At 40.2% G+C, this 24820-nt stretch overlaps 2 protein-coding genes and 1 long non-coding RNA gene across 3 annotated transcripts in view; 1 reads left to right on the forward strand and 2 right to left on the reverse strand.

Moving 5' to 3' along the window:
- Positions 1-16657, reverse strand: part of LOC130163336 (uncharacterized) — a 93794-nt gene extending 77137 nt beyond the window's left edge. Inside the window, exon 1 of the long non-coding RNA XR_008826466.1 lies at positions 16448-16657. This is a non-coding gene — a long non-coding RNA (uncharacterized LOC130163336). The remainder of the gene's footprint in view (positions 1-16447) is intronic.
- tmem229a (transmembrane protein 229A) lies at positions 9467-14637 on the forward strand. Its single transcript, XM_056367469.1, has one exon. The coding sequence runs from the start codon at positions 10909-10911 to the stop codon at positions 11992-11994; it is 1086 nt and encodes a 361-aa protein (XP_056223444.1). The 5' UTR covers positions 9467-10908; the 3' UTR covers positions 11995-14637.
- Positions 16658-17171: 514 nt separating the features above from the next.
- LOC130163333 (hyaluronidase PH-20-like) lies at positions 17172-22149 on the reverse strand. The gene is made up of 8 exons (XM_056367467.1): positions 21926-22149; positions 20420-21442; positions 19999-20165; positions 19736-19904; positions 19426-19644; positions 19180-19338; positions 18495-18584; positions 17172-18154 (listed from the first exon to the last, which is right to left on the reverse strand). Exons 2-8 carry the CDS (start codon positions 21428-21430, stop codon positions 17717-17719), a joined length of 2253 nt encoding a protein of 750 aa, XP_056223442.1. The 5' UTR covers positions 21431-21442; positions 21926-22149; the 3' UTR covers positions 17172-17716.
- Positions 22150-24820: the final 2671 nt, after the last annotated feature.

Raw genomic sequence — 24820 nt, forward strand, 5'->3', positions numbered from 1 at the left:
TTAGGACAATAATGAGGATGCTGATGGAAGTGTCCCAGTTCTCTTGCATTTGCAGATGACTGCGGCAAAGAAAGGAGAGAAGTTCAAAACAAAACAGCGTGTCCTTGCCTTCTTCACAAGGTTCAGAGGCTTTTTGTACATGCAAGCACACTCTTCTCAGAGTAATAACTGAGTGGGTTGATGGGTTTTTCTATCAAGTCATTTGACTTAACTGAAGGTCTATTATTCAATATATATGAGCTTTAAATCACATTGGGCTTTTTTTCTCTGGGTTAGATGTATCATTCTGTGCTAGGGATACTGTCCACCATGCAGCTGACTGCTGAGTGATCATAGCCTACTGCGGTTAGCAAGCATTGACCTTGATTTGGAGTAGCCAGTATCAATACCAGTCAACCATCCAGCCATAGTGTACAGTATTTTCCTACTGGGAGTTTTTCCCCACTGACGGGGGTGGATAAACCATAACAGAGTCTGAACACTGTTTATCTCTGTGTCTAAAACGTTATCCAGTTCATTGAACTTCAATAGTTAAGGTTATAACATAAAGTTTGCTAATTACTGTTTTGCCTCAGCTGGAGCCAACACAGGTAGAGCCAGGGTCTGACTCACCATCAGAAACACTAGGAGTTCTCTGAGGAGGCTGTTAAATGAGTGAAACAACATAAGTACAATTTGTGTGTCAGATGCGTGTGTGTAGAGTTGTTTCTTTTCTCCTTTGATAATTGTATCTAGCTTTCACATGCTACAAACAATGATAAAATTATTTTCTCGCACATTAACATTTGTAACCGAGTCATCCAACCAATTGAACATTGTAGTATGCAGTCAAAAATAAGAGAATAATGCGTGGAGTGTGTATGAACACAAGGGTCAAGAATCTGTGGGTTGATTGTGATGGGCCAAACACTTGTTCTGATGGTTAGGAAGTTTTAAATGCACAACAGGATACTTTGATATTGGTCACATTCACGGATAATCAGGTGGGAGCTAAGTACTGTCCAAACCCTCTGTTAGTCTCATTTGTTTAATGAAGCAATTGAGTTGATGGGTTTGTTATTATCATTATCTAATAAACTGAATACAAGATGTCCGGATTTTGTGAAGCTTAATAACAGGTTTTTTCTCATTTATGAGCAAAAATCTATCTTTTGCATAAATGTGCACAATAAGACATTGAGTTATATAAAAACAGATGCAGCCTCTGTTCCTCAAGCATAGCCTGCAGCCAGTTTTTGCTGATGTTTCTACTGTACTGTAGCTAGATGAAATTTTAATGACACTTGTGAGGATATTGTGCGTTTTTATTTTGTTCCTGCTACATTTTCTGCCCTTTGAAATCTTACAAATGTACCTTTGATAGTCAGGAGTAAGGGTTTAGGACAAAAGTCACTCATGGTTCAATACAAGTTATTCTGCTTCTGCTTATTTGGAGCTGTTACAAGGCTATACAGAAAACATGAAATAGGATCAAATGTATAAGGTCAGAAAAGGAGAAATTGTATTATAGTGTATAAGGTTTGTGGTTTTTGTGATACCTGTCCCTCAAAGTGTAACCAAAGGTCACAGGTCAAAACTGCACTTTTTGGTAATGTTATATGATATTAACAAGTAAATTTAAGTGTGTGTTTAAGAGTGAAAAACTCCCACATTCAAATACCTATTTTCTCAATAGGTTGCTGTGCTTTTGTTAATTTGCTACGGACCTCTAATGTGAACATCAATAAATAAACAAATGGCCACGCAGCAACCGTACACTTTGCCCATAAACAATGTAAAAGAGATTCACTGAAAAAAGAAAAAAAATGTATGAAAGTGACCACCTCCATACAAATTGTATGCAAATACAGCCAGAGCATGCAGTATCTGCATCCTCTTCAACATTCAGCAGCACTGCAGGCAGCAGTAACTATGTAGGAGCTGAATTTCATAGCTGACCCTGAAATACAAAGCTGAGGCACATTGGTAAAGGAGCAAGCGAGAAGCAGAGAATAAAAATGAAAAGGGAGAAAAAAGTAGGAGGGGGAAAACACTGAAGGAATAGTTAGGATTGTAGCTAAATTGAAAGGAGAAAGAAAGATGACTGGGGGCAGAAAGAAAGACAAATGAGGAAGCGAGTGTTGCTCTCATAAGCAAAAACAAGGCATAAACATTAGCTCCTTGGGGATAGTAACGTTAGAGACGTGTCACGCTAATTATTTATAAAGTAATCATTTCTGTTTCACTGAAAGAAATGATGGGCTCAGTGATTCATGTTAAAGAGACTGAGGTCATTTGGTCATCTGTGAATTATATTAATGTGATTAGTCTCTGTTTCAGGACCGTGATCTCATATTGCTTTAAAAATCAGACAAGACGTCAATTTAAATTAATGGAAAGCCTGCAGAAAAATACTATTGTGATTCTCATTTGTAGATCACAAAAAGGCTGGTCTGGTGACCAACACAACCAATCAATGTAGTGATTTATTTATGCTAAACACCAGTACATAACCATTTGACTGCTTTGACTTTGAACCTATAGAGATATACAATTTATTAATTGTAATTAACAAGTAGTGTGTGAATTCATACACATCTAGAGCAATGTGACCTCTTCCTAACCCACCTTACAGCTTCTCCTGTGGAATAAATACAGGGTAAAGCATCAAAGTTTCAGGGTGAAACATTCAGGAAATCCACCGGAGAGTTTCTTTTGTTAACCCATGTAGGCAGGCCGCCATGGGACCTCATTAGGGGAAAGGTTTTGTTTTGCTTTTTGTTTTTTGTTTTGTTTTGTTTTTCCTCACTGAATTTCTCCATTAACAGCAAAGTCATCTCTAGACATCCATCTTCATTTAGCGATATTATTTTAGGGTTATGAGGCATTTTGACATCATGGAGTTGAACACAATGTCTTATTTCCATATCCAAGCAATTGTTATGTTCATCAAAGACACTGGTGGTGCTAAGAATAGGCTTAACAGAGCAGGAATAGAGGTAGGCTTTCTCTTGGGAAGTGACACTTAATGACAAAATTGGTTTATGGGATCGAGTGATTGTGGCTGCACATCAACATTTTGTGATACCCAGTGAAGGAGCTAAGTTATATCTAATGAGAATAAATGTTGTTGAAATGTTTAACCACATATGCCTTAATCAAGCAGTTATTCATAATAATGTCATAGAAATAAAACATCTTAACATTTAGAAAGACTTATAGAGAAATAAAACAGGAGGTCAGGGCTTTCTCTGTTCTTTACTGAGTTTAAGTTGGTTTACATATTGGTTGGTTTCCTTATTCTATTTCTATTCTATTATATATGCACAAAATATTTTTAATACTTACATGACAGTAGGGCATTGAGTTATATAACACCTTTTAATGTATTTTTTCTTTAACTATTATCATATTTAGAGTTATAGGGCTGGAGCTCATCCCAGCATGCACTGGGTAAGAGACAGGGAACCCCCAGACATGTTACAAGGCTAACAAATAATGGCAGACCAACACATTCTTACTAAAATTGAGTTTTAGATTCACCTAACCTGTTCCTGGAAATCTGAGCATATAGACTCCACAGAGAAAGGCTCAAAGAGACACTGAAATACCCATAGGGTCAGGGATTGGAGGTCAGATGACGCCAAGGTTTGAAAGACAAGCCACCTGCTGCTTTTTCCTGTTTATCTCCTGGCGCCACAGTTAATAGACAGCATCCTACGCTCTGCCTTCACTGGGTGTCTACATATTCACACACAGTGCTGACCCATCACCCATCCCACTGATAACTGCCAATCTTCTGCTTCCTTTTGTTCTCTAACACTCTCATTTTTTCTCTCTCTCATCATCACTGTGTTTCTCTCTGCCTCTCTCTGACTGTCTGTATCTGGACAAAGAAAAAGACAGACTGTACAGGGACTGTAATGTACATAAACACAGCAGAGAGAGAGAAACACAGGCTGAGGGGAATACACAGACAGAGAAAAGAGAGACCAAGAGCAGAGGGGGTGAGAGACAGGGAGCACCATTAATGATCCATATCCATATCACTAAAGTCATATCACTAATAAATGCCCCCGCCAGTGGCCAGCTGAACCAATCAGAGCATGACACACGTTCATAGAGTCTCGGTATCCCATGACTACAATCTCCCAGACACCCCCGGGGAGCATACAGAGGATGGTAAACAAAATGGACAGGATGCACAAAGGCTCACAATACACAGTCTGTCTGTTTCATTCATCGCTGCAAATTACTACAGAAGTAGCCCACCATGAAACAGACACTTTTCACACCAGAGTTCCAGGCCCAGACAAGCAAAATTAAATCATGCCATCCACTGCTGCTGCTGCTGCCCTGACTGTCTAGACAGAGAGAGAAAGAAAGGCAAAGAGAGGAGTGGAGAGGTCCACATACAAAGCCAGAGGCAGAAACATGACAGAGACTGTCTTGCAACAGGTACACAGAGGGCATCTGTAGTGCTGCTATGAGTTAACTAACTAGGTTTGCTGTGAGCTCATTAAACATGATGAGAGGAGAGAAGAGGGGAGGGGAGGAGAGGAACAAAAGACTTGTAATTGTCATTGAGTTGACAGGAAAGTAAAGAGGAGAAAGAGGTGACACTTTTGAAGTGAGCAAGGAGAGGGATAAGAGTTTATGTGAAAGGTGCACAAAGTCCTGTTTTCATTGCAACTGGCTTTACTATCTCTCATATATTCAAGGCAATGGTAACATGTTTATTTATTATTTATTTAGATTTATTTTAATGCATATGAGGTTGAAAATGTTGGAAAAATGTTACAGAGGAGCTATCCAATGCCATCTGAATTTTGGGAGAACACAAAATGTGTGTGGAAAAAAATAAATAAAATTTCATGGGAATCCACCCAATAGTTGTTAAGATATTTCAGCCTGGACGAAAGTGGTGCACTTCGGTGCAAAAACGACCCAAAAAGCATGAGAGGTTACAAAACTGCAGTTGTGTGAAGAATATAAAAGACACAAGACAATACAAGCTGTGTTGAGGGGGGTAGTTTGGGTAAGAGGTGACAAAGGGGTAAATGAAGGTTAGGGAGGGGGGGTTGAAGAGATGTGAAAGGGAGGACAGGATGAAGAGAAGGTTATTTAAGATGACAAGGTTAAAAGGAGGGTCACTAAGGTTACTGTGGAAAGGATGAGATGAAACAAGAGAGGAGGAGAGGATAAGCAGGAGAATGAGATGGGTGAACAGGGATGGAGAAGGCACAGATTAATTATACAAGTAGATCATTGGGACTTGCACAGGAGAGTACTGAAGAGGAGAGGAGAGGAGAGGAGAGGAACCACAACAATGGCATTATCTAAGTAGAATTAAATGAATATATTTAAAAAATACTGCCTTCAGACTTAGAGAAGATGTGGTTCATACAATTGTAGTGGAAGAGAGGCAGTGAGACAATACAAGACGTGAGGGTGAGTCAGACATAAATGAATTACAATATGAGGAGGAGAGGAGAGGGCATTTAGAGGGGAGACAAGGAGAGTAAAGCAGGGTAAGACTAGGTGAGACAGGGTGAGTCAGGGTGTTGTGTTTCCATGTGACTGGGTGAGTCCCTGGACGGTCTCAGGGTTGCACAGAATTCCTAATGAGAAAAGAACAGCAAACAAGAGCCTGAACTACTCCCGGGAATGGTGCAAACCTCCTATCATTTAGGCTGATCTTTATCCTTTCCTTATCCTCTTCCTCCTCCCATCTCTAGAGGGATCACAAATTTACACTCTCACACACATATACACACACACACTCTCTCACATAAGCAACAAGCACACAGTAGCACTGGAAATATAATATCTCCAGGTCAAAAATGTATAAAATGAGAACAAACAAGCTACAAGCTTGAGAAAAATACACAACACAAAAGCACAGCATGAGCTGCACACACACACACACACACACTACACTACCCAATCTGACCATATGAGACAATGCAAGAGCATGGGGCCCGTGGTCCATTCAATAATGGCTCAAATTGGAGGAAATGGGTTCTGAAATTACATTTTCAGAGGTTCGCATTTTAAGTGCGTGACTGCAGATTCGCATTCATTTCCTGTGGGACTCGGTCAAGCGTCACATCAATCAAACATCACATAGCTTCATCTTACAGCCACTCACAACCTGTAATGAGCCTAACGGGACATATCTGATGAGAAAATGTTTTCGTATGCAACTGAGGAGTCTATCGCGCCTCTGATACGATATATCTGTGATGTATATTTACAAAAGCCTTTCTGATCTAGGGAATACCGTCTACAGCCCTTCAGGAAGCAAATGAGTGTATTCGGCTTCAGGCTTTACACGGTATACCCTTCTATGAATGTCATGTTGTACAATGACACCAGCAGTAGAATAGTCTTGAATCATCCATTGTTAACATGGCAATCAGCACACAGTGATACACAATGATGAGTACAAAGGAGTCTAAGGTCACATACACAATAACCTGTCATGGCTATTCTGGCCACACACTGATAGTCTGTCTCTGGCATTTGCCACATTGACCGTCATTGATGCACATATAACCACTATGCATTAAAATTCACTCCATGCAAAACAGTATTATTGTGTTTCTATGAATGAGAACAACAGAGTCAGAAGGGCCCACCCAAACCATGGGAGACTGTGCCACACCGCTGCCATCTAGTGTTTCAATCAGGCTTCTTAGGGGGAAAATATGTGGATTTCTGAAAAAGCAGTTTTAACTCTTCTACTAAGTGCAAATGAGATGATATAATTTTATGGTCCGATTTAACAAATACCACAAATTATAGTGTCTTACATTTTCTGCACCATACTCACTCCCTAATATCCAGCAGTTGGCTGGCTAGAATCCACCACAGCACATTAAAATGCATAAAACATACAGAGGGAGACGAAGAGAACAGACCAGCTATCTGTGGAACATGAACTGAAGGTATATGGTGTTTTATCTGATGAATACCAATACTCAAATGCACTGAAAATAAGAGGTTTCAGACTTTAGATCGAAGAAGGTGCAATAAATAAAACATTAAAATCACACTCATCTCACAAACCAAGCCTTTTACATCTACAGAATTTTTTTTTTGATGGTATTGATGCACAAAAGACATAGTTTATCATTACAAAGGACAGACTTTATGTCAGCTCACAGGGAAAATAAACACGCTTCATTGTTTGACTTCTATTCATTGAAGTAGCATCTTGAACATTCCAACATTTTGCAGCCTCCATTATGACCAAGCCATTGTGCAACATCAAGTCTGGGAGCCATCTGAATAAAAGAGTAGTAATAAGACATGAGGACAGGATTAGTTTGTATAAGGAGTTGCAAAATAATTTTGCAACATCATGACATAATTTACAGCTCTGGACAAAGATGTTTTATCTGTATTACAAATGTAGTATCTATTTTTCTCATTTTACTCCGACTTTCTCAGTGAAACTATAGATGAAAGGAAATATAATTGATAGCACATAGTAATACAAAGGAATACAATATGAGACAGCACTGACCTCTTCCTTCCTTGTGTCTGACTCAGACTGTGAAGCTTAACTGCACAGAATAATATTTAAAATACCCTGAAATTATCTATTAAATCTATGCCAGCGTGTCATACAATAAAAAAAATTTTAAAAAAGCCATTCTTAAAGCTTGCAGTAAAATGGTTTAATATGCCTGTGGGCTTGTGCAAAACTAACTTAAAATCAGCTTAGCCTAAAATTCAGTGCTGTAATAATAACACAGTATAATACACAAGTGCTCTTTTAATCAGGGCCTATTTCCATCTGTCCCCTCTTTTCTGTATTCTTAACAGAACACGACAGAATCAAACAGAAAACATCAGTAAGAGGAGACTTTCTTAAATGACATAAGTCAAAAGCAAGAATGAACCACATAGGGCTCACTCTTCCCTCTCATTCAGTACTGCTCCGTCTAACTGATGACTGATGCTGAATTTAAAGCACAGCTAACTGTGTCTCATCATAGCCAGAAATGATAAATTTCTACTTTTTTACCTCTGATAATAAGATCTATATTCGATACTCAGGGAGGTTTAGATGTTCTACACGTTCTGTTTATATCAGTGATAATCCCATTTATTTACACTAATTGCATTATGTCTCACAATAAATGGGGTAATGAATTATTGATGTTCAAATGCCACTGTATACAAGCTACACATAAAGAATAATGAATGCAATTACCTGTAGTAATGCTCTTAAAAAGGAGGTTGAGAGGATGTGCTTTAGCAATAGTAGAGGTGGAGGTGTGCATGTGTGTGAGACAGAGGGCCATATCTTGACAACTGGAATATAATGCTGTATTTGACCCAAACTGTTTGAAAATGCTTTCTTGTTTCTGAGTCGGCTGTGCAGGTTCTGGATCACCACCGAGTGGGTTCAGGCAGGAGTTCATTCTCTGCCAAAGGGATTCTGATGGGTTTAAACCATGCAGAGACACACTTATCTCTGTGGCCCAGAAGGACCACTGATATCTCCATTTCCTATGAGTGCACACACAAACAAACACATATGCGCACGTTTGCCACACACACGCAAATTGGGAACACAGGACTGCAGCCTAAAGAGACATGCTGTCACTCATATTACGCACAAAGAGTGAACAAAGACTTGTAAATATACACACGCTGAAACTCCACAAGATTGTTCAACAGAGTGAAACACAAACATGCAGAAATTCATACTCTATTCGTGGGCACCTAAACACAAAATCTGCCTCATTGTCTAAGCACTAATGCATGCTTTCGGAACACACTGAGACATACTCTTCTCCCACAGCCAGAAACATAGTCAGCGCTAAACCAATAAAACACATCTCAAGAAGAGATGGGTGACACCAGACTGCACCATGTCTCACACACGCACACACTTGTCTTGGCTCTCTTCACAGCCTGTGATGAAAATGCACTCAGTTCCCCTTTGGGAAAATGAGCCTTAGCTACAGTATCACTCTCTATTCTGGTCACACGATTGAGCAGCGCCCCCTTGTGGCCATCTCAGCCTACTGCATGTCTTCTAACCTGTACATACTGTATATGGCTGCAGGCGGCAAAGGGGTTAGGGTAAGGATTAATGTCTGTTTAGACATTACTCTAGAGCCAGAAGTTGGGTAATCATGCACGAATCTTAAACAAGCAATGCCCTACATCTCTGTCAGAAAATGTGCCTTTAAATGTATGCAAAGTAGTGTATGTAATTTCTGTACATCTGCATAAAAGTCACAGCTGAATTTGAAACGTTCTTCTGTTCTTTGCACTGTTTGCGAACCATATTCTTATCTGTATTCTCTACAGATGTTGAGTTTATCAAATCATAGTTCATTTAATGTCACTATCCACTTTATTAATCTTCATCAGAGGACTAGATTTTGTTTTATTCTTCTAAAGTAGACATAATCTGGAATCAAATCACTTCACTTGTTACACATACTCAACTATAATGGGTAATGTACTAGATGGTTACTGAATAATAATCTAATTGAAACATGGTCTAAGATGGAGAATTTTTTTCTGATTACATTGTATTATGTGAGCCTAACACAGTGTGCAAAGTGTTGCAAGAAACCACAAGAGGAAGCAGTCCGAAATAGGCTACCATGACAGGGCAGCATTAAGATCAGACTGCATTCATCAAATGCCTGAATTTTCATTCCTGCATTAATCAAATATTTCACTTTAATCCATCTATATATCACCTTTACCCACACGTAACAAGTGTTTTTATTTTTATTTTTTTTTGATAGAGCTATGATGATTGATGACGATGATGATTATTGAGGCGACTTGTGATGAAATTTGATGGTTTAACAAATGAGTTCAGTGTGGACAAATATGGAGCTATCATTACAACGGGATGATCTGCTGTGATCATCATTAATGACTCCTGATTAAACACCGTCGGGACGTCGCAGGGGGACGTGAGCTCCGTTAATAACCGCGTCAGAGCAGAAACGTCCCGTTTCTACCACAGCTAGACAGCCACACCGCCTCCACCAGTTTCTCAATTGTGATCCCTTCAGGTGCAACTGGACATTTGGAAACACTTATAATGATGCAAATGACGACCCAGAGCAGCAACTGCATGAAAGACCAATTCTGATTTATTTCAGTATCATTGTATTGAACATCACAGACGGGACTTAACTGATTAACAGACACAGCCGAACTATTGCTTCATTTACTGTAAATACAGTTGAATCTAACATATTTACAACTATTATCAGTATGGTTTTAAAATCAACTCTTATAATATGCAAGTGGAGATGAAGAAGAGGTGACAAGCAGTTATTTGATAAAATAGCCTATGTTTTTATCATAATGTTATTTTGATTCATTAACATCAATTAATAAAAAAAAGAAAAAAGGTAGGCCTACTCTGCGGAGTTTTTGCCCATGCAAGACAACACACGTGCACGAACACAGTGCCATAGGTTTCAGACTTTTCTGGAGATAGGCAGTTTGTGAAGGCAACATCAAACGTGACAATGTAGCTACTTACAAAAACAGGGAAGACGACGACTAACAGCTAAACACGTAGGTAAACAATGCAGGCCCACACAGTTTAAACCTGAGCTTTGCAAATGTGGAATGACATTCATGAAAGAGTCTGTTAACCCTCTTGGATACGTAGGCTACGAAACGTTTCAATACTATTTGTGAACTGAACTTTTGTTTGATTACAGGGAAACTCCAGGGGCATCTTTAAGCACTTAAGCGGTGTTCACAAAAATAGGTTTTTCCAAGGAGCACGTGAAAGCAGCAGTCATTCTGAACAGTTGCTAGAGATGCTTGCAGCCGCAGCTCTCTTCAGCGCGCGGCCGCAGCGGAACATTAGAGAAAACAATGTGCAGGAAGAGGACCACTGAATCCCTCCAGACAGAGTGACTGATCATGGCCAGTCGGTGGCAAGACGGTGCTCGCAGCCGTTCAGGAGAGCACGTCGGTGGCCTAAAAACGGCGCGAACACCCCAACAAGAAGAATCGTCTGGAGATATCGGGGACGCGGCGGAGTCGCTGCGGGAGCTGCCACGATGGATGCGGCTTTACTTCTACGGGATGCATGGTGTTACTCTGGATGTCCTGTTGTCATCGTTACAGGGGGTTTTCAATCATGGGGACCCTAAACTGGTGGGGTTTTCATCTCCATATCTTTGTATCATGCATTCGCTAACCCACTTTGCGCTTGAGAAGATCTACTCACAGAAGAGGTGTTTCCGAGGTCGGCCTGTTGTGTTTCATCTTGTTTTCTATCCGTCTGTCTACATCGGGCTGCAGATCCTGATCGGGAACATCAACACTTTGACCGAGCAGGTGAGGGTAGTATCAGGGACGCAGCTGGCTGTGCACTACATCCTGGCTATCTACTTCGCCCAGGTGTTTCACCGAGGGCTGTCAAGGCTGCAGTATCACCCATGCTGCCCCACTGACCTCCTAAGTAAACCCGGCCCGGAGGACAGCAGTCAGGACCGGACAGGTCCTCAGAGTCTCCCCGGCTTTGTGCGGTTCTTGTTCTTCGGGATGCACGGCTTTCTGGACGAGGTGCTTTTCACCTCTATGTTCAACCTGGTTGAGAAGTCGGACCGGACCCTCAGTGGCCACACGTCCCTGTGGTCTTTCCTGATGTACGGTAGCTGCAGCTTCGTGGTGGAAAAGCTCTACCTTCACCTGCATTTCAGCAGAGGTTGGGGGACGTGGCAGCGCCTCCCGCTCTACATCTGCTTCATCTACGCCTGGGAGTTCTCCTGGGGTCTGGTCCTAAGGCAGTTTGACGCCTGCTCATGGGACTATTCCCACTATCCTCACAACTTCATGGGACTCATCACCCTTCTCTACCTGCCTGGCTGGGTCTGTCTCAGTCTGTATCAGGACGTGCTGTCTAATGTCCTGCTGAGGATCAAGTGCAACAAAGATGCAGATGTGAGTGGGGAGAATGGAGAGGTCAATGGACAGCTGGAGTCAAAGAAAAAAATACTTTAATGTTTCTTTTTGAGGTTTTGGGCAAAGTCTGACCCACATGTGACTAATGATAAACAAGAAGGCATTATTCATTCCTAAAAAGAAAGAACGTGGCATACAGGCCTGGGCGTATTACCCAAAACTGATTTATTGAGAAGAGAAAGTTTGTGTTTGTAACCGGATTCAGTTTGAATAGGTTTACAAGGTTAAATGGTAATGTAGGACCAGGTCAGGCAGTCAACTCAAACCATGGTTTGCATTTGCCCACATATCAAAGTAGGCTATCTAAGATAATAACTTTGGTTCAGACAGGAGATGTTACCATGACAACAAGTGTTGAGATGAGTTGAGATTTTGTGCAGTTAATACTTGCAGAAAGTTGAGATTCAGTTCACTCTGGAATCTGGACACTTGTCACCAGTATGCAGATGAGACATTTTTCAGTTGTCAGTTCTGCAATGCCTGATATTTCTGGGTCCATAAATGGAGATAAAACACAATGTAGGACATGGTTTGTTTGCCTAACCTGTTTAAATTCAGTTAACCTACTGCCATTTTTATCTCTGTTGTAGGATGCAGTTGTAATATTAACCAGTTTTACAAGTCTTCATCACTTTGGATGTGTGAATATTCCATTTTCTTTTAGACACTGCAGTGACGGACCTGCCATCTCATACACTACATGATTGTGACAGGTTTAGTTTGGGTCAGAGCGATTATGTCACTTACATATTCATTGGCATGCTTTAACTGTAGCCCATATCTGCATGCTAAACAAAAAAGTAGATATAAAAATTAAAAAAGAAAAAAAAAAAAAAACTACTGGAAGGTTTTGTTTCAGGTTTATGATTTAGGGTTTCTTCCCCAAAACACATATTCACCTAAAATTCAAACATCAGTATTTTCAAGACAAGGAAAATGTAAGTTAAGAGGACAGTGTCCACTTGCTCCATATTCCTTCATGCAAATAGTCAGTTTTTAAATGTTGATCTCATTTTATTTTTTAAATTGTTAACGTTACATTTTGGAACATACTCCCAATTGTCACCCAGCTTGTTCATATGATCCCAGAGTAATGCATGACAACTATTAGAGTAGCGGTAAACCCAGTAATATATGTAGCAAGAGAAAAGCTGTAGCTGAATGAGTACGAGGCGCCGAGGGAGATTTACTGTGAATCTTTCATGAACCAAACGTTACTTTGCTGTAGTGCCTTCAGCCTCAGCTGTACTCACAGAAACAACCCACAGGTCTCTTTTCAGCTGAAGTGCTACAGTTGTGGGTTGGGGCCACAGTTCTGCTGTCAATGTACTGTATGAAACATCTGAAACCCATCTGAACATTTGGAGCACAGCTCTCCTGATAAACATAATTTTCTACCATCAGCACCAATGACAGGCTCTCAGTCAGTGAGGCTGAGTCCTTTACACTATCAGTAATTATACTACTTCCGCAGCAAAATTATGGGTATTTTTTCTTATCTCCAGTGAAAAGAGCATTAAATAACCAATATCAATACAAATTAAAAATAGAGAAATACAATATTTTGAAAAAGTCAATTAACTTACGGATTACCCTGTCCTTTGAAAACATACTTAAAACTCCCAAGCTTAGTCGCGTCAAATTATTTCTAAAAGCACTGAGCAAGTTTATCTCCAACTGATGCACGTTTCAGTCAAGCAGCCATTTAATTTAAACCCACTGATCAAACTTGAAGTGAATATTGTACAGACTTATAGGTTCAGAGGGAACAGTTTCTAGTAAAAAGTTTTTTTAAACTCCAGTGGTTTGGCTTTATAGTGGTCTTATGCCTTCTGAGCAAACCAATCTAAGTACCTTGCACTGTGACTAAACAAATGGTAGTATATCTTAGCAAACTTGTCAACTTTATACAAGTCACATTGTAAGGTGAATAGACTGTCTTTTGGAGTTGGTTTCTGAAATCAAACTCTGAGTGAGCTGATGAATTTACCAGCAGCTGTAGCTGTTTTAGTCCCACAGTGGTATTTTAAGTCAGTGCTGGAATCAATCCTGTCATTTATGAAGCTGCCCTTTAATCATTTCTATAAAATTAGGAAACAGTTTCTTCTAAATGCAACTCTAAATTCTGATCTTTTTTTTTTATGCCCTCACAGACCAGGGAGTGACAGTGAAAATTGTTGTACATCATTGAAATTTATTAGAATCATTCTCGTTGGATTCTTAAAATATTTTTTTCTTATTCATTAGGGATTTCTATTAAGGAATCAAACTGAATTTTGTCTATGCATATTTAGAAAGATATCTGGCACAAATATTATATCTGGAGAGGTGTCAGAACATATTTCAAATCATGTCTAAATCACAAGTGGTGACTTGTTTTTTGTTCTACTTGGCAGCTATATTAAGGTTCTTTAACACTGTCATTTTCTGAATCACAGCCACATGAGTGTGTGACTTTTTACATCTTTAAGATTTTCCATGGCCGAATAACTGTAATTTAATCACACTTTACTTTTGTGTTGTGTTATTCACTGATTTTAAAAAAAAGAGACCAAACTGCTTTTAGAAAAGGGTGTGAAAGGTTGAAATAAAATGCAGATTAAAGTAAAAAATGATGACCGACTTGCAATGGCATGTACTGTACAACTTACAATTTTAATTAAATCTAAAAATTTCTTGTGACATGACTGGCACTCCTTCATTTCATTACTTGAATGTTGACAGGCACCATTCAGTGGGGTTCTGAGCAAATTTGATGAACTCTTTGTCACAAATATTACTTGCTCTTTTCAAGGAGTCCACATTAAAGCTATGATCTCTTTTTTATTTGACAACTCCAGTTGTAAAGGAAAACTGTAAAGAAAAATGACGCAGAGCAGGCTAGCAAGTCTTTAGAGAGAAATTGTGAAAGAAGGAAAAACAATTCCCCCTCCTTCTTTTTATTTGGTGCCCTGGGTGTTCCAGCTCTGTTGAAACATTCACCATCATAGGCTACCAACAAGAAAGGCCTGCAACCTATTTTCTGACTGACTCATACCACTGACATGATGTCGTCAACAGTAGGCAGTAGTTTCTTGTACATTTGTGTTTGTCTATAGACTCGTATCTTATCTAAGGCATGAAACAAGTCTCAGCAAAGTACATTTCAAAAACAAAGTCAAGAGACATAAGCAACAGATTATATAACAGGTAATGCTGGCTTTTACGTAGTAGGTTAGTTTCTTGAGAGGAGTAAACATTCCAGTTCCTGGCACACACACAGCTATTTGTGTCATTACAGCTTCCTTATTGAGATGTTGTTGTGATAAATTAAACCAACAGGGAGGAAGCAGTTAAGTTCAACAAAAATGTCTGTTTGTGTCCTGAGCTTGTAGGGAAATTTTAATGTTCTTGTTTAGTTTTTTCAAACTGCATATGTAGAGCATTGTCATGGCAACATGCATTAGTGTGTGTTGGTGGTTGGTTTGTTGGTTGATTGCATAGTTTAGACAAATATGCAACATAGCAGCCATCTGGTCTGCAACAAGCAAAGTTTGCACAAGCTTAAATGTTGTCATTGCAAATGGTGACAACCATATGATAATAACTCAGTAAGACTGAATATTTACCAATTAGCAACCAATAAATTATTAAGCCGGGATGCAAAATCAACAATATGACAAACTGTACTCTTTTTCTACATACCACCAAGGAGATCACTGTGACACAAGCAAAGACGCATATTCAGACATCTCATTCTCACCACCCAGAGGACCCTGAGTGAATACACTGATGACCCACAGTATCTGTTAACAACCCCACAATGGGAATACCATACACTAACTCCTCCATAAAGACTGCTGAGCACAAACATGAAAACATGGTTTCACACAAATGGAAACAAGAAGTGAGATGCAACTGTTTGCTGCTGATAACTTATCATTATTACTTCTCCATTTCAACAGCTGAAAAAAATAACCTTGTAATGTATGGTGTAGGCTGACCAGTCCAACTGGTAAAGCTACATTAATTATGTTTTAGTCATAATGACTAACATTATGTGTAATGTGACAGAGGTCGCTAACACATTTGTATCCCAGCTCTTATCAGAAAGCAGTAGCAACAAGCAGCTAAAAAGCTCCAATAAAATCACACTGCACACTACTTTCTCAATACCAAACGGCAGACAAAGTTAGCTATTGGATTCTCATACATTTAGCAACTGTCAGGAGTTGGTTGAGACCAAAATTGAGTGAGAGGAATTTTAAATATCAGACTTACATTTGCTGAGCTCACTGTTTGTGTTGTAAAACACATTCATACATCCCAGCTCTTTATCAGCCTGTTTCCACCAGCAGCAGCAAGCTGCAATAGCAACCTGCTAAATATCATAGCCAAAGACAAGTTAGCAATTTGCTGCTCGGGCATCATGCATGCTAAATACACAGTTATTTCTCGGGAGTTGGTGGAGACCAAACGGAGCGAAGGGGATAAATATAAACATTGGACTTACCTTCATCAGGTGGACAGGAACACATCTCCACGAGTGTTAATGCTGGTCCACATCTGCTGGTAAGTAGATAACTGCATGCTAACAACTTAGCTAGCCAAAACAGTTAGACACGGTGATAAAACTTTAGCTTCTTGAGTTCTGCCATCCGGTGGCCCAAAACACACAGGTGTTTTCACTTAATCTGATTAGGCCGCTGTTCAGGTTGAAGCTGAGAGTAACAATGTAGGGAACTATGCACTGCCAGCAAAGTCTATGAGCGAATGGAAATAGTGAAGATATCAGTTGTTTTGCCGTACCGGCTACAACAGCGGTGTAGCTTTTTTTATACACAGAGACATGTCTGCCTCCGGGCCACCATATCACAAATACCTGCTCACTGTCACACTGTCATGGTTTTAATGGGACGCTTAATTGTGTAATGTAAAATGTTCAGTGTTGTGTTGTGCTCAGAGTGAGCAACTTTTTTCTGCATCTCTTGATTTGCTAACAATATACCACCATTTAAAACAGAACCAGAATGGTGCCAAATCACTTTAAACTCATTAGCCTAAATTAATTCATGAACTAAGCAAATAAAAGCACATTAACTGAAATGTGCTTTATTTGCTTAGTTTATGAACTGCATTTCGACACTGAATATTGAAAATCCCCAGTTAGCCTATTACTCTGTAAAAAAATTTTCTGTGAAGAGCAAGTTGAACACAGGAACAATAACACTGTTGCGCTCTGTCTCTCTTCATTTATTTACATATACAGTCAAATCATATGCAAATGCCTACTGTGAATAATATGGTGTGTTTGATAAAGTATAGTCTGTATTAGTGTTTCCTCCAAGTTTGATCTGAGATGAGGGTATACTCAACTGTTGGCAAACCCCTGATGGTAGCCCTGTTCTTTGGCAAGACTATGCAACATGATACCTTCTGTCAGTGGTCACAGCATGAAGGATATAGATGAGGTGATGCTTCCTGAGTACTTTAAATCTTCCAGTGTATTTAAGTGATGGGAGGCCATAGCACAACTATTGAGAAGAAGAGCCCTTCAACCAGTAGCCCCGTGAGCATAGAGGTTGCATTGTGATGGCAATCTGCTTATGTGCGCTCCAGCTGAGCCAAGCCTGCTGTATTTTCATTTTAATCACTGGCCATGCAAATCAAACTATGGGTCAAACATGCAAAGACACCCTTTGATCATCTGGATTTCAGTGTCCAGCCCTAGATTGCAGAATGGTTTGGTTTAAGTGTTGTGTTTCCTGAAAACTGTAACAAGCTAAACTTTCAAGTTCTTTTTAACATTATCCTTAGTAATACTAGCTTGTTGTCTATCATCCAGCACAGTTTTATTCAGAATATGGGCTTTTTTGTGCAGCCCTTGTTTCACACTAAATATCAGGGCCTTCACAAGCTCACTGTATGTCCTGGGAGTGCACCTCAGTCCTTTGTAGCATTGGCAGGTAAATCTCCTGCTCAAAGTCTTCAGGTCTGCAAAGTTAGGTCTCCCTAGAACTAGATAGCGTTTCCGAATATACAAGACCCTGAAATTCTCAGGGTTTAGGTGGAGGTAGTGATTGGAGTTGTAGTTTTTGCGGACACAGCGGCCGTTTCCCTGGCACAGGAAGTTGCTGCAGAGCTGAGCGGCCACAGTGACATTGGTGACGTAAGGGTTGAGGGTGGAGGAGAGGTAGGATGAGAGGGATTCACAAGAGGCCTGGGGAACAAAGGAAAGAGAGTTGAAGAAGGAACAAGAAAAGCAATTCAACAGTATCATGTAACTATGCCTACTTATGGATAAAGAAAAGCCCATAGTTAGATGAGAAGACTGATGCCACCATCATATCTGTCTTTAAGCAGAATTCAAAACATCACTATCATCGAGTTTATCAAGGATTAACTAATGTCACCACAGTAGCAACCACCACAGTCAATCAGTAGCTATTGTCAGATTAGCAGACTCCTATGTCATCTCGTTGAACCCTTTGTGACTACCTGCCATCAGTGCACTGCCATGTCTTTCAGCATTGCAGTGGAGGTCTGCGGTGTGATGTTACCTGGTCATCATAGTCAGCGCTGGCCCCCCACAACACAGCACCAGACGCTCCCACTGCTGCACTCTCCCCAATGGTGCTGACCAAGTCCCCCTGGACACAAATGGTTAAACATGCTTACTAATACCTCTGTACAAATAAAGGAAAAACAAGGGAAAGGAAACAGCTACAGGCATTCACAAATGAGACAAATACAAATAGACAAACACCAGTCTTGTGCACACGCATGCTGCATGGCCTTTCCTACTGTTCATTTTATACACACTTGGGAATGAAAAAACACACTGTACAAGGTGAGAAGAGAGGATAAGGATTACACGGCCAGGTGAGGGTTACCACCTGGGCAGGGTGTCGTTACACTGAAGAAACCAAACTCCTTTTAAACTGGACCTAAGGCTGGAAACACCCCACCGCTGAGATGAAGAAGTAACCCAAGATGTATCTAATCTTGGCAAGTGTGTGGTCACTCCCTAATGAGTTGTTTCAAAAGATGCAATCTGTTTGGATGGTGGATATAATTATTTATTTATTTAGTAAGATTAGTTAGTGGTTGTTATTAATAAATGCCTCCGAATGACATCCACTCGCACAACTGGGTCGAAAACTCATGCCACGTACCATTTACATAATTCATCTGTGAATGAGGCTTGTATTAAACAAATCAGCATTTAAATTAGGATCTATTTACCTGGCTGAGGAAGCGTCTGTTCTGATCAACAAAAACAGGTCTCATGTAAACAAACACGGGCGCAGTGCCACTCCGTCTTGGCAGGGTGGACACTCTCAAAGCTTCCTGGACACGGTTTCTCACCATCAGTGCAGCTCTGGGATTGTCTGCCAACGAAGCCTGAAACACGACAAGGACACAGGGAAAAATCAGCCTGAGAATAAAAACTGGAGATAAAATTTGAGATGGCATTTTTGTTTAACCAACCTGCAGATAAACAGAGGGGTAGAGGGCAGTGCTGGACTCCCAGAGCCACAGCAGCTCATCATTCTGCATCCTCACCTCCTTGGAGCACCTGCCTGTGTAGTGTGGCTCCAACCAGCCATAGTTATAGCAGTTAGGAAACAGGTAGAAGCCCCAGAGATAGTTGGGTCTCATAGCTCTCCCCATTGCCAACATCCCTGACATCAAACTTCTGGCTGCCAGCTAGAGAGGAAAAGCTATTTATCAATATTTCATTCATTAGCTGTCCAGGGCAAAATAATCAGTCTCACAAGACTTCACAGTCAATTCTGACCTGGAACTGTTGTTTGGCCTTTTCTGTGGCCTGCTGCATTGTGAGGGAGCGGTTTGTCTTCATAACATGTGCCACAGATAAAGTCTGGTAGATTTTCTTAGTGCCCCAATTTCTGTCCCATAGGGGGCGCCATTCCTCCCAGTCTATCACAGCCAAGCCTCGGCTTGTCCTGGATGAAAAACAGGAGGATCAAGTGATTAAAAATCTGTGTCAAATGTGCCAAACAATAAAGGATGAATTTTTTTAGTTGTAGATTAGCTCACTTGGATGGGATGTAGTAGTTAATATCTGCTCTGGCCTTGTTCATGCTGGCTTTCAGGTTACCTCTCTGAGGAATGCCACCATAGAACTGTTTCCTACTCGTGAGGTCTATATGTGGATAAAGACCCAGTCGATCTGTGTAGAACAGAGACAGGAACTGGCCTGGAACCTAAATCAGAAACAGGACAATGTCAATCAGCTTATGAATTTTACTTAGATAGGTATCACACAATGATTTCATTAGGAAGAGCAGCTCAACATCATGCCGAAGACTGAGAATCTTTTTTTTTTTCATACATAGCAAACCAGATATTCAGAAGGTGATATATTTTGCAGTTTGTGTTTCACAGCTTTAGATTTCATGTAAATAAAATAGTGGAATTCAATTTCCAACAGAAAATGTTCAAATATTTGCCCCCTCACCTTAGCAGGTGTGGCCACTCCTTTAAAGGGCGAGGTGTCCAGCGAGATGTTGTATCTGTTACACACCAGACCAGGGATGTTCCAGCTAACAATGAAAGGCTGGTGTTCAAACAGTGGACCTGTGGTGTGAGGGATGGAGCGAAGACGAGGTGGCCTGGGCTGGCGGAAGGTTGTTCCTTCTGAGGGAGGTGGTGAGGTTTTGAGGAGCGGGATGGGTGAAATTTTGGCATGAGGAGTTGGTGAAGTTTTTGGGAATAAAGACAAGAATCTTGTGGGAGACGACAACGTTGAAACAGGAGAGAGAAGCTTGTTTGAAGAATTAGAAGATGGCAAAACTTTTGGAGGTAAAGTCGAGTTGGAGGCTGATGAGACAGGAGAGTGAGGTTTAGAAGGCTGAGGAGGACGTTTTTTAGAAGATGCAGGATACAGAGACATTTTGGATAGAGAAGATTGAAGGTTTTTGTGTGAAGGAGGTGCCATAGTTTTGACGGACAGAGTTAAACGTTTACAGGGGTGAGGTTGCAACCGTGAAATTTGTTTTAGGGGCCGAGGAAGACAGCGAGCTACAGGGTGACAATGGCCTGAACAAGGACTCAGATAGGCTTTTTTGCCGAACTGAGGGGAAACAGCTTTTGTAGAAGCTGTGGGTGAGGTTATGAGGAAGTGTTTGCGGGCTGTTTGGTCAAAGAGTGACTCTTTTGACAAAGAAGATGGGGTAACGGCTGTAAGAGAAAAGTAGTTTGAGGACTGTTTGGGTGGTGAGGATGTTTTGATTTCAGAATCGGTAAAAGCAGTAGAAATGGTAGCTGGCAGGATGGAGGTTGATTTGTTTGTGTCGCCAACGAGAGGAGTCCCAGCTTTTGGTGTTCTCAGGGCGGCTAACGCGAGAGCAGGCCAGACAGAAACGGTTATTACAGTGAAGAAGAAGAGGGGCAGAGGGGGAAAGATCGATTGTGGGAGTGAAAGAAGAAGCAGCACAAAGCTTCTGCTCTTCCCTGTGATGGAAACCATCCTTTCACCTGCCTGAAGACAAAGAGCGTAAAACAAAAACAAACAGAGCCCATTTAACTCCACATCAGCTTTATATGCCATGATACCAAATCCATCAGAAAATATATGGAAACAAGCAAGATAATTGAGGCTTTTCAAGATAAGTTATGCAGTGACAGTCTGATTTCTTTTGACTCGTCTGTTTCTTTAGTTATTTTATTTTTATCTATATCTAAATGTATCATTTATAGCATCATTAATTTTTGCCATTATTTGAAAGCTCTGCCGCAAAGAGAAGGAAACATAACATAATAAATAAACAACAATAAACATTATTTCACTGTCCTTGCCTTGCCAAAAATAAACCACAAACTACAGCACGGATGTAAACGGATCTCTCTTATCTACTGTAGATCTTCTCAAATATAGATGACACCACTTTTATCAACTTATCGACACAAAACTGACTTAAACAATATGTAAAAAAAATTAAAAAAATTAAAAAAAATACAATACCTGGACATGCCTTCAGAGGAACCATCTCACCATAACGTGTGTTGACTAGAGCACGAAGAGTGAGAGTATCCTTACAGAAACGACACTGTGAGAGGAGAGGCATGGTGGGGGCCTGAGCTGTGTACAAGGATGCACTCTGCTCTCTGTTGTTTGTGTCAGAAACACGCCTTGTTTTGTTCACCATGTGCCAAGTTTGACTTGGAGCAGAAGAGGACGGCACACCAGGGTGTGAGGTTATGGAGCGTGCAGTGACTTCATAGTGCAGCACACTGAGTTGGGCGTCAGTATGGAGCTCAGACTGCTATGTTACCGCGCTGGCGTCGATGCTGGTGCTCTTTACCTGGGTTGGGACAAACAAAGAATGACAGTAATAGAGGCAACTGGGATTTTTTAACTCTCTCAATGAAATTAAATTCAATTCAATTCAGTATTCAAAAACTACATCTGCAGTTGATGTCATCCTCTTTTCGTCTTAAAACAACCTGTACTTTAATAGCGTCTAAAATGGTTTGACTGTGAGGGTTGTGGGTTCAACACCATACAGACACATAGTACAGTCTGACAGATTAAATCTTTTTCTTCAGCAAAAGATGAAATGTTGAGAAAGAAAAATAGGTGGCTCAAGACAGTGAAGACAGTAAATAACACTCCTCTCAGGTGGCAGGGTGGTCTAAAGAAAAATGCATCATATAGTAGATGCTATCAAACAGCAAAATTCCTTACACTCTCGCTTTACAGTTAGGAGACAGGAAAGTTTGACATCTAGGTGTTAAGACAGGAGTCGTGTACAGATGATATTAATAACGGCAATTCTCTTTCCTATGCGACTGTAATTAATCTGACACACACTGAAGATTACAGACGGAAATAACTAAAAATAGAACAACTAGTGGCACTTTCTCCTCTATGTTACAAACAACTGTACATTGTCTGGGATATGTTTACCATGTATGTACTGCATGTGTTTATGTGTCTAGCCAGGGACATGTAATACCAAATGGTGGTTATTTCACAAGTTAGTGACACGGTGTGAACAGTGGGACAGTGACCTTTGACCTGACTAGTTGTTTTTCTGGAGGGTGGTATGTGTACCTGTGTGTATTTCTGTTAAAATAACACTGTGAGCACAGTAGTAAAGTAAACAAATTTATGTCTGAGTAAAAACTAAATAGAAGTAAAGGTGTCATGACTGTGAGAGGACTGAATGTGTTCACTGTATGTAACTTAGACTATAACTTTCCCTTGATAAATTGCATCTATTAGAAATCAATAATCAATTCCTCTCTAGATAGGATCAATAGAGCTGTTATGATAATGATCAAATGTAATGTTCAGGATGGTTCTGCACCCCACTATAGCACAAATTAGATTAGATTAGATTGGATTACATTACATTACATTAGATTAGATTAGATTAGATTAGATTAGATCACATTAGATTAGATTAGATCAGATTACATTAGATCAGATTACATTAGATCAGATAACATTATATTAGAACTATTTTTTCTGGCCAGCTCAAACTCTGTACTTAAGACTGTAATCATTTTTGGTTAACCATGGATTAAACATGTTGGGGTGAAACAAAAATGTACTGATGCAACATAAGATAAGTATATTCCGACCCTTTCTATATTTTTCTGTTGTCCTGGATAGGTGGGCATCCTGCAGTCAGATGATAGATCTCAACCTAATCAGTAATAGTTCAGTACACACAGTACACACTGACAAAACAAACACATGAGATGAACTAATTCCTTGGCATTCCTACAAAGCTAAAGGAAGCCTCAACCACCAAGTTCTGAGTCCATGTCTACAAATGCTTTGCACGGCTGCAGGAGCTGCATTGTTAACACCGCAACCTCCATTGTTAAGACTGTTAACACTTTAATAATTGCTCCAACAGATGGGCGGTGACTCTTCACTCATCATCATTCTCCTCGCTGTATGACCACACATGGAGGCAGTATTATGCAGCCCAGCATGAAGTGGCTCTTGGGTTTTGGTCTACATACATTAACCAATGTGCTGAGTGCGCCCCTCAGCGTTAGTGGTATAATATCTGGTGTAATGCTGCCATCTTGTGGTTTAGCTGCACAAATGGTGTAAGGTATAATGAGTAACCCAAACGACACCAGTTATAAAAAAAAAAAATGTCATTAATGTGCACCAACATATGTAATGTATAGTATAGCTGATGGTTCAGTCCTGGCCAAAGCAAAGCAATGTTTACTCGTGACCCCTTCTCACAAGCATATGTCTAAAGCTGTTACGAATAGTCAATCAATATGTCTATAAATTACTTTTCAAATTGTTTCATTTGAACCACTTTAGAAGTCCTAATGGGTGAAAGCATTCAGTATTTCACAATAAAAAAGAAAAAGCTAATATTGTACTAGAATTTGAAAAAATACAAGTTTTGCACGACAGGATTATGTTTGTTTCTTGGCTTTGGATTTTGTTTATCATCACAGAATAATACTGTGATCGCTTTTGGGGGACCTGACGCCCAAGTTAGGAATCACATGGCCTAGTTACCATTCTCTTACATTACCATCATCACTGTATTTATAACAAACTGAAGCATTGTATGTATGTTAGAGTATACCAGAAAGCACTGTCAGACAATAACTGATAATCATTCCTTAGACTTTTTTCTGTGAATCAGTGTGTATGAATGTATAAGGCAAAGCTGTGTTATCATCAAATCCTTAATCAGAAGTAAAATGCCACTCTTGGCACACCACAATACTTGCCTGCTTGAATATATTTCTTTTTAGGTGACCCCCGTCATGATATTTCCAAAATCCATATTGTAGAACATGCTGAAGAGATGTGGAAAGGCCAACTTCATTAAATATTCATACAGAGGCCTATGGGGGATGTCTTCCTCCA

The sequence above is a fragment of the Seriola aureovittata genome, chromosome 22 (genome assembly GCF_021018895.1).
Source record: "Seriola aureovittata isolate HTS-2021-v1 ecotype China chromosome 22, ASM2101889v1, whole genome shotgun sequence".
In the NCBI taxonomy this organism is placed as follows: Eukaryota; Metazoa; Chordata; class Actinopteri; order Carangiformes; family Carangidae; genus Seriola; species Seriola aureovittata.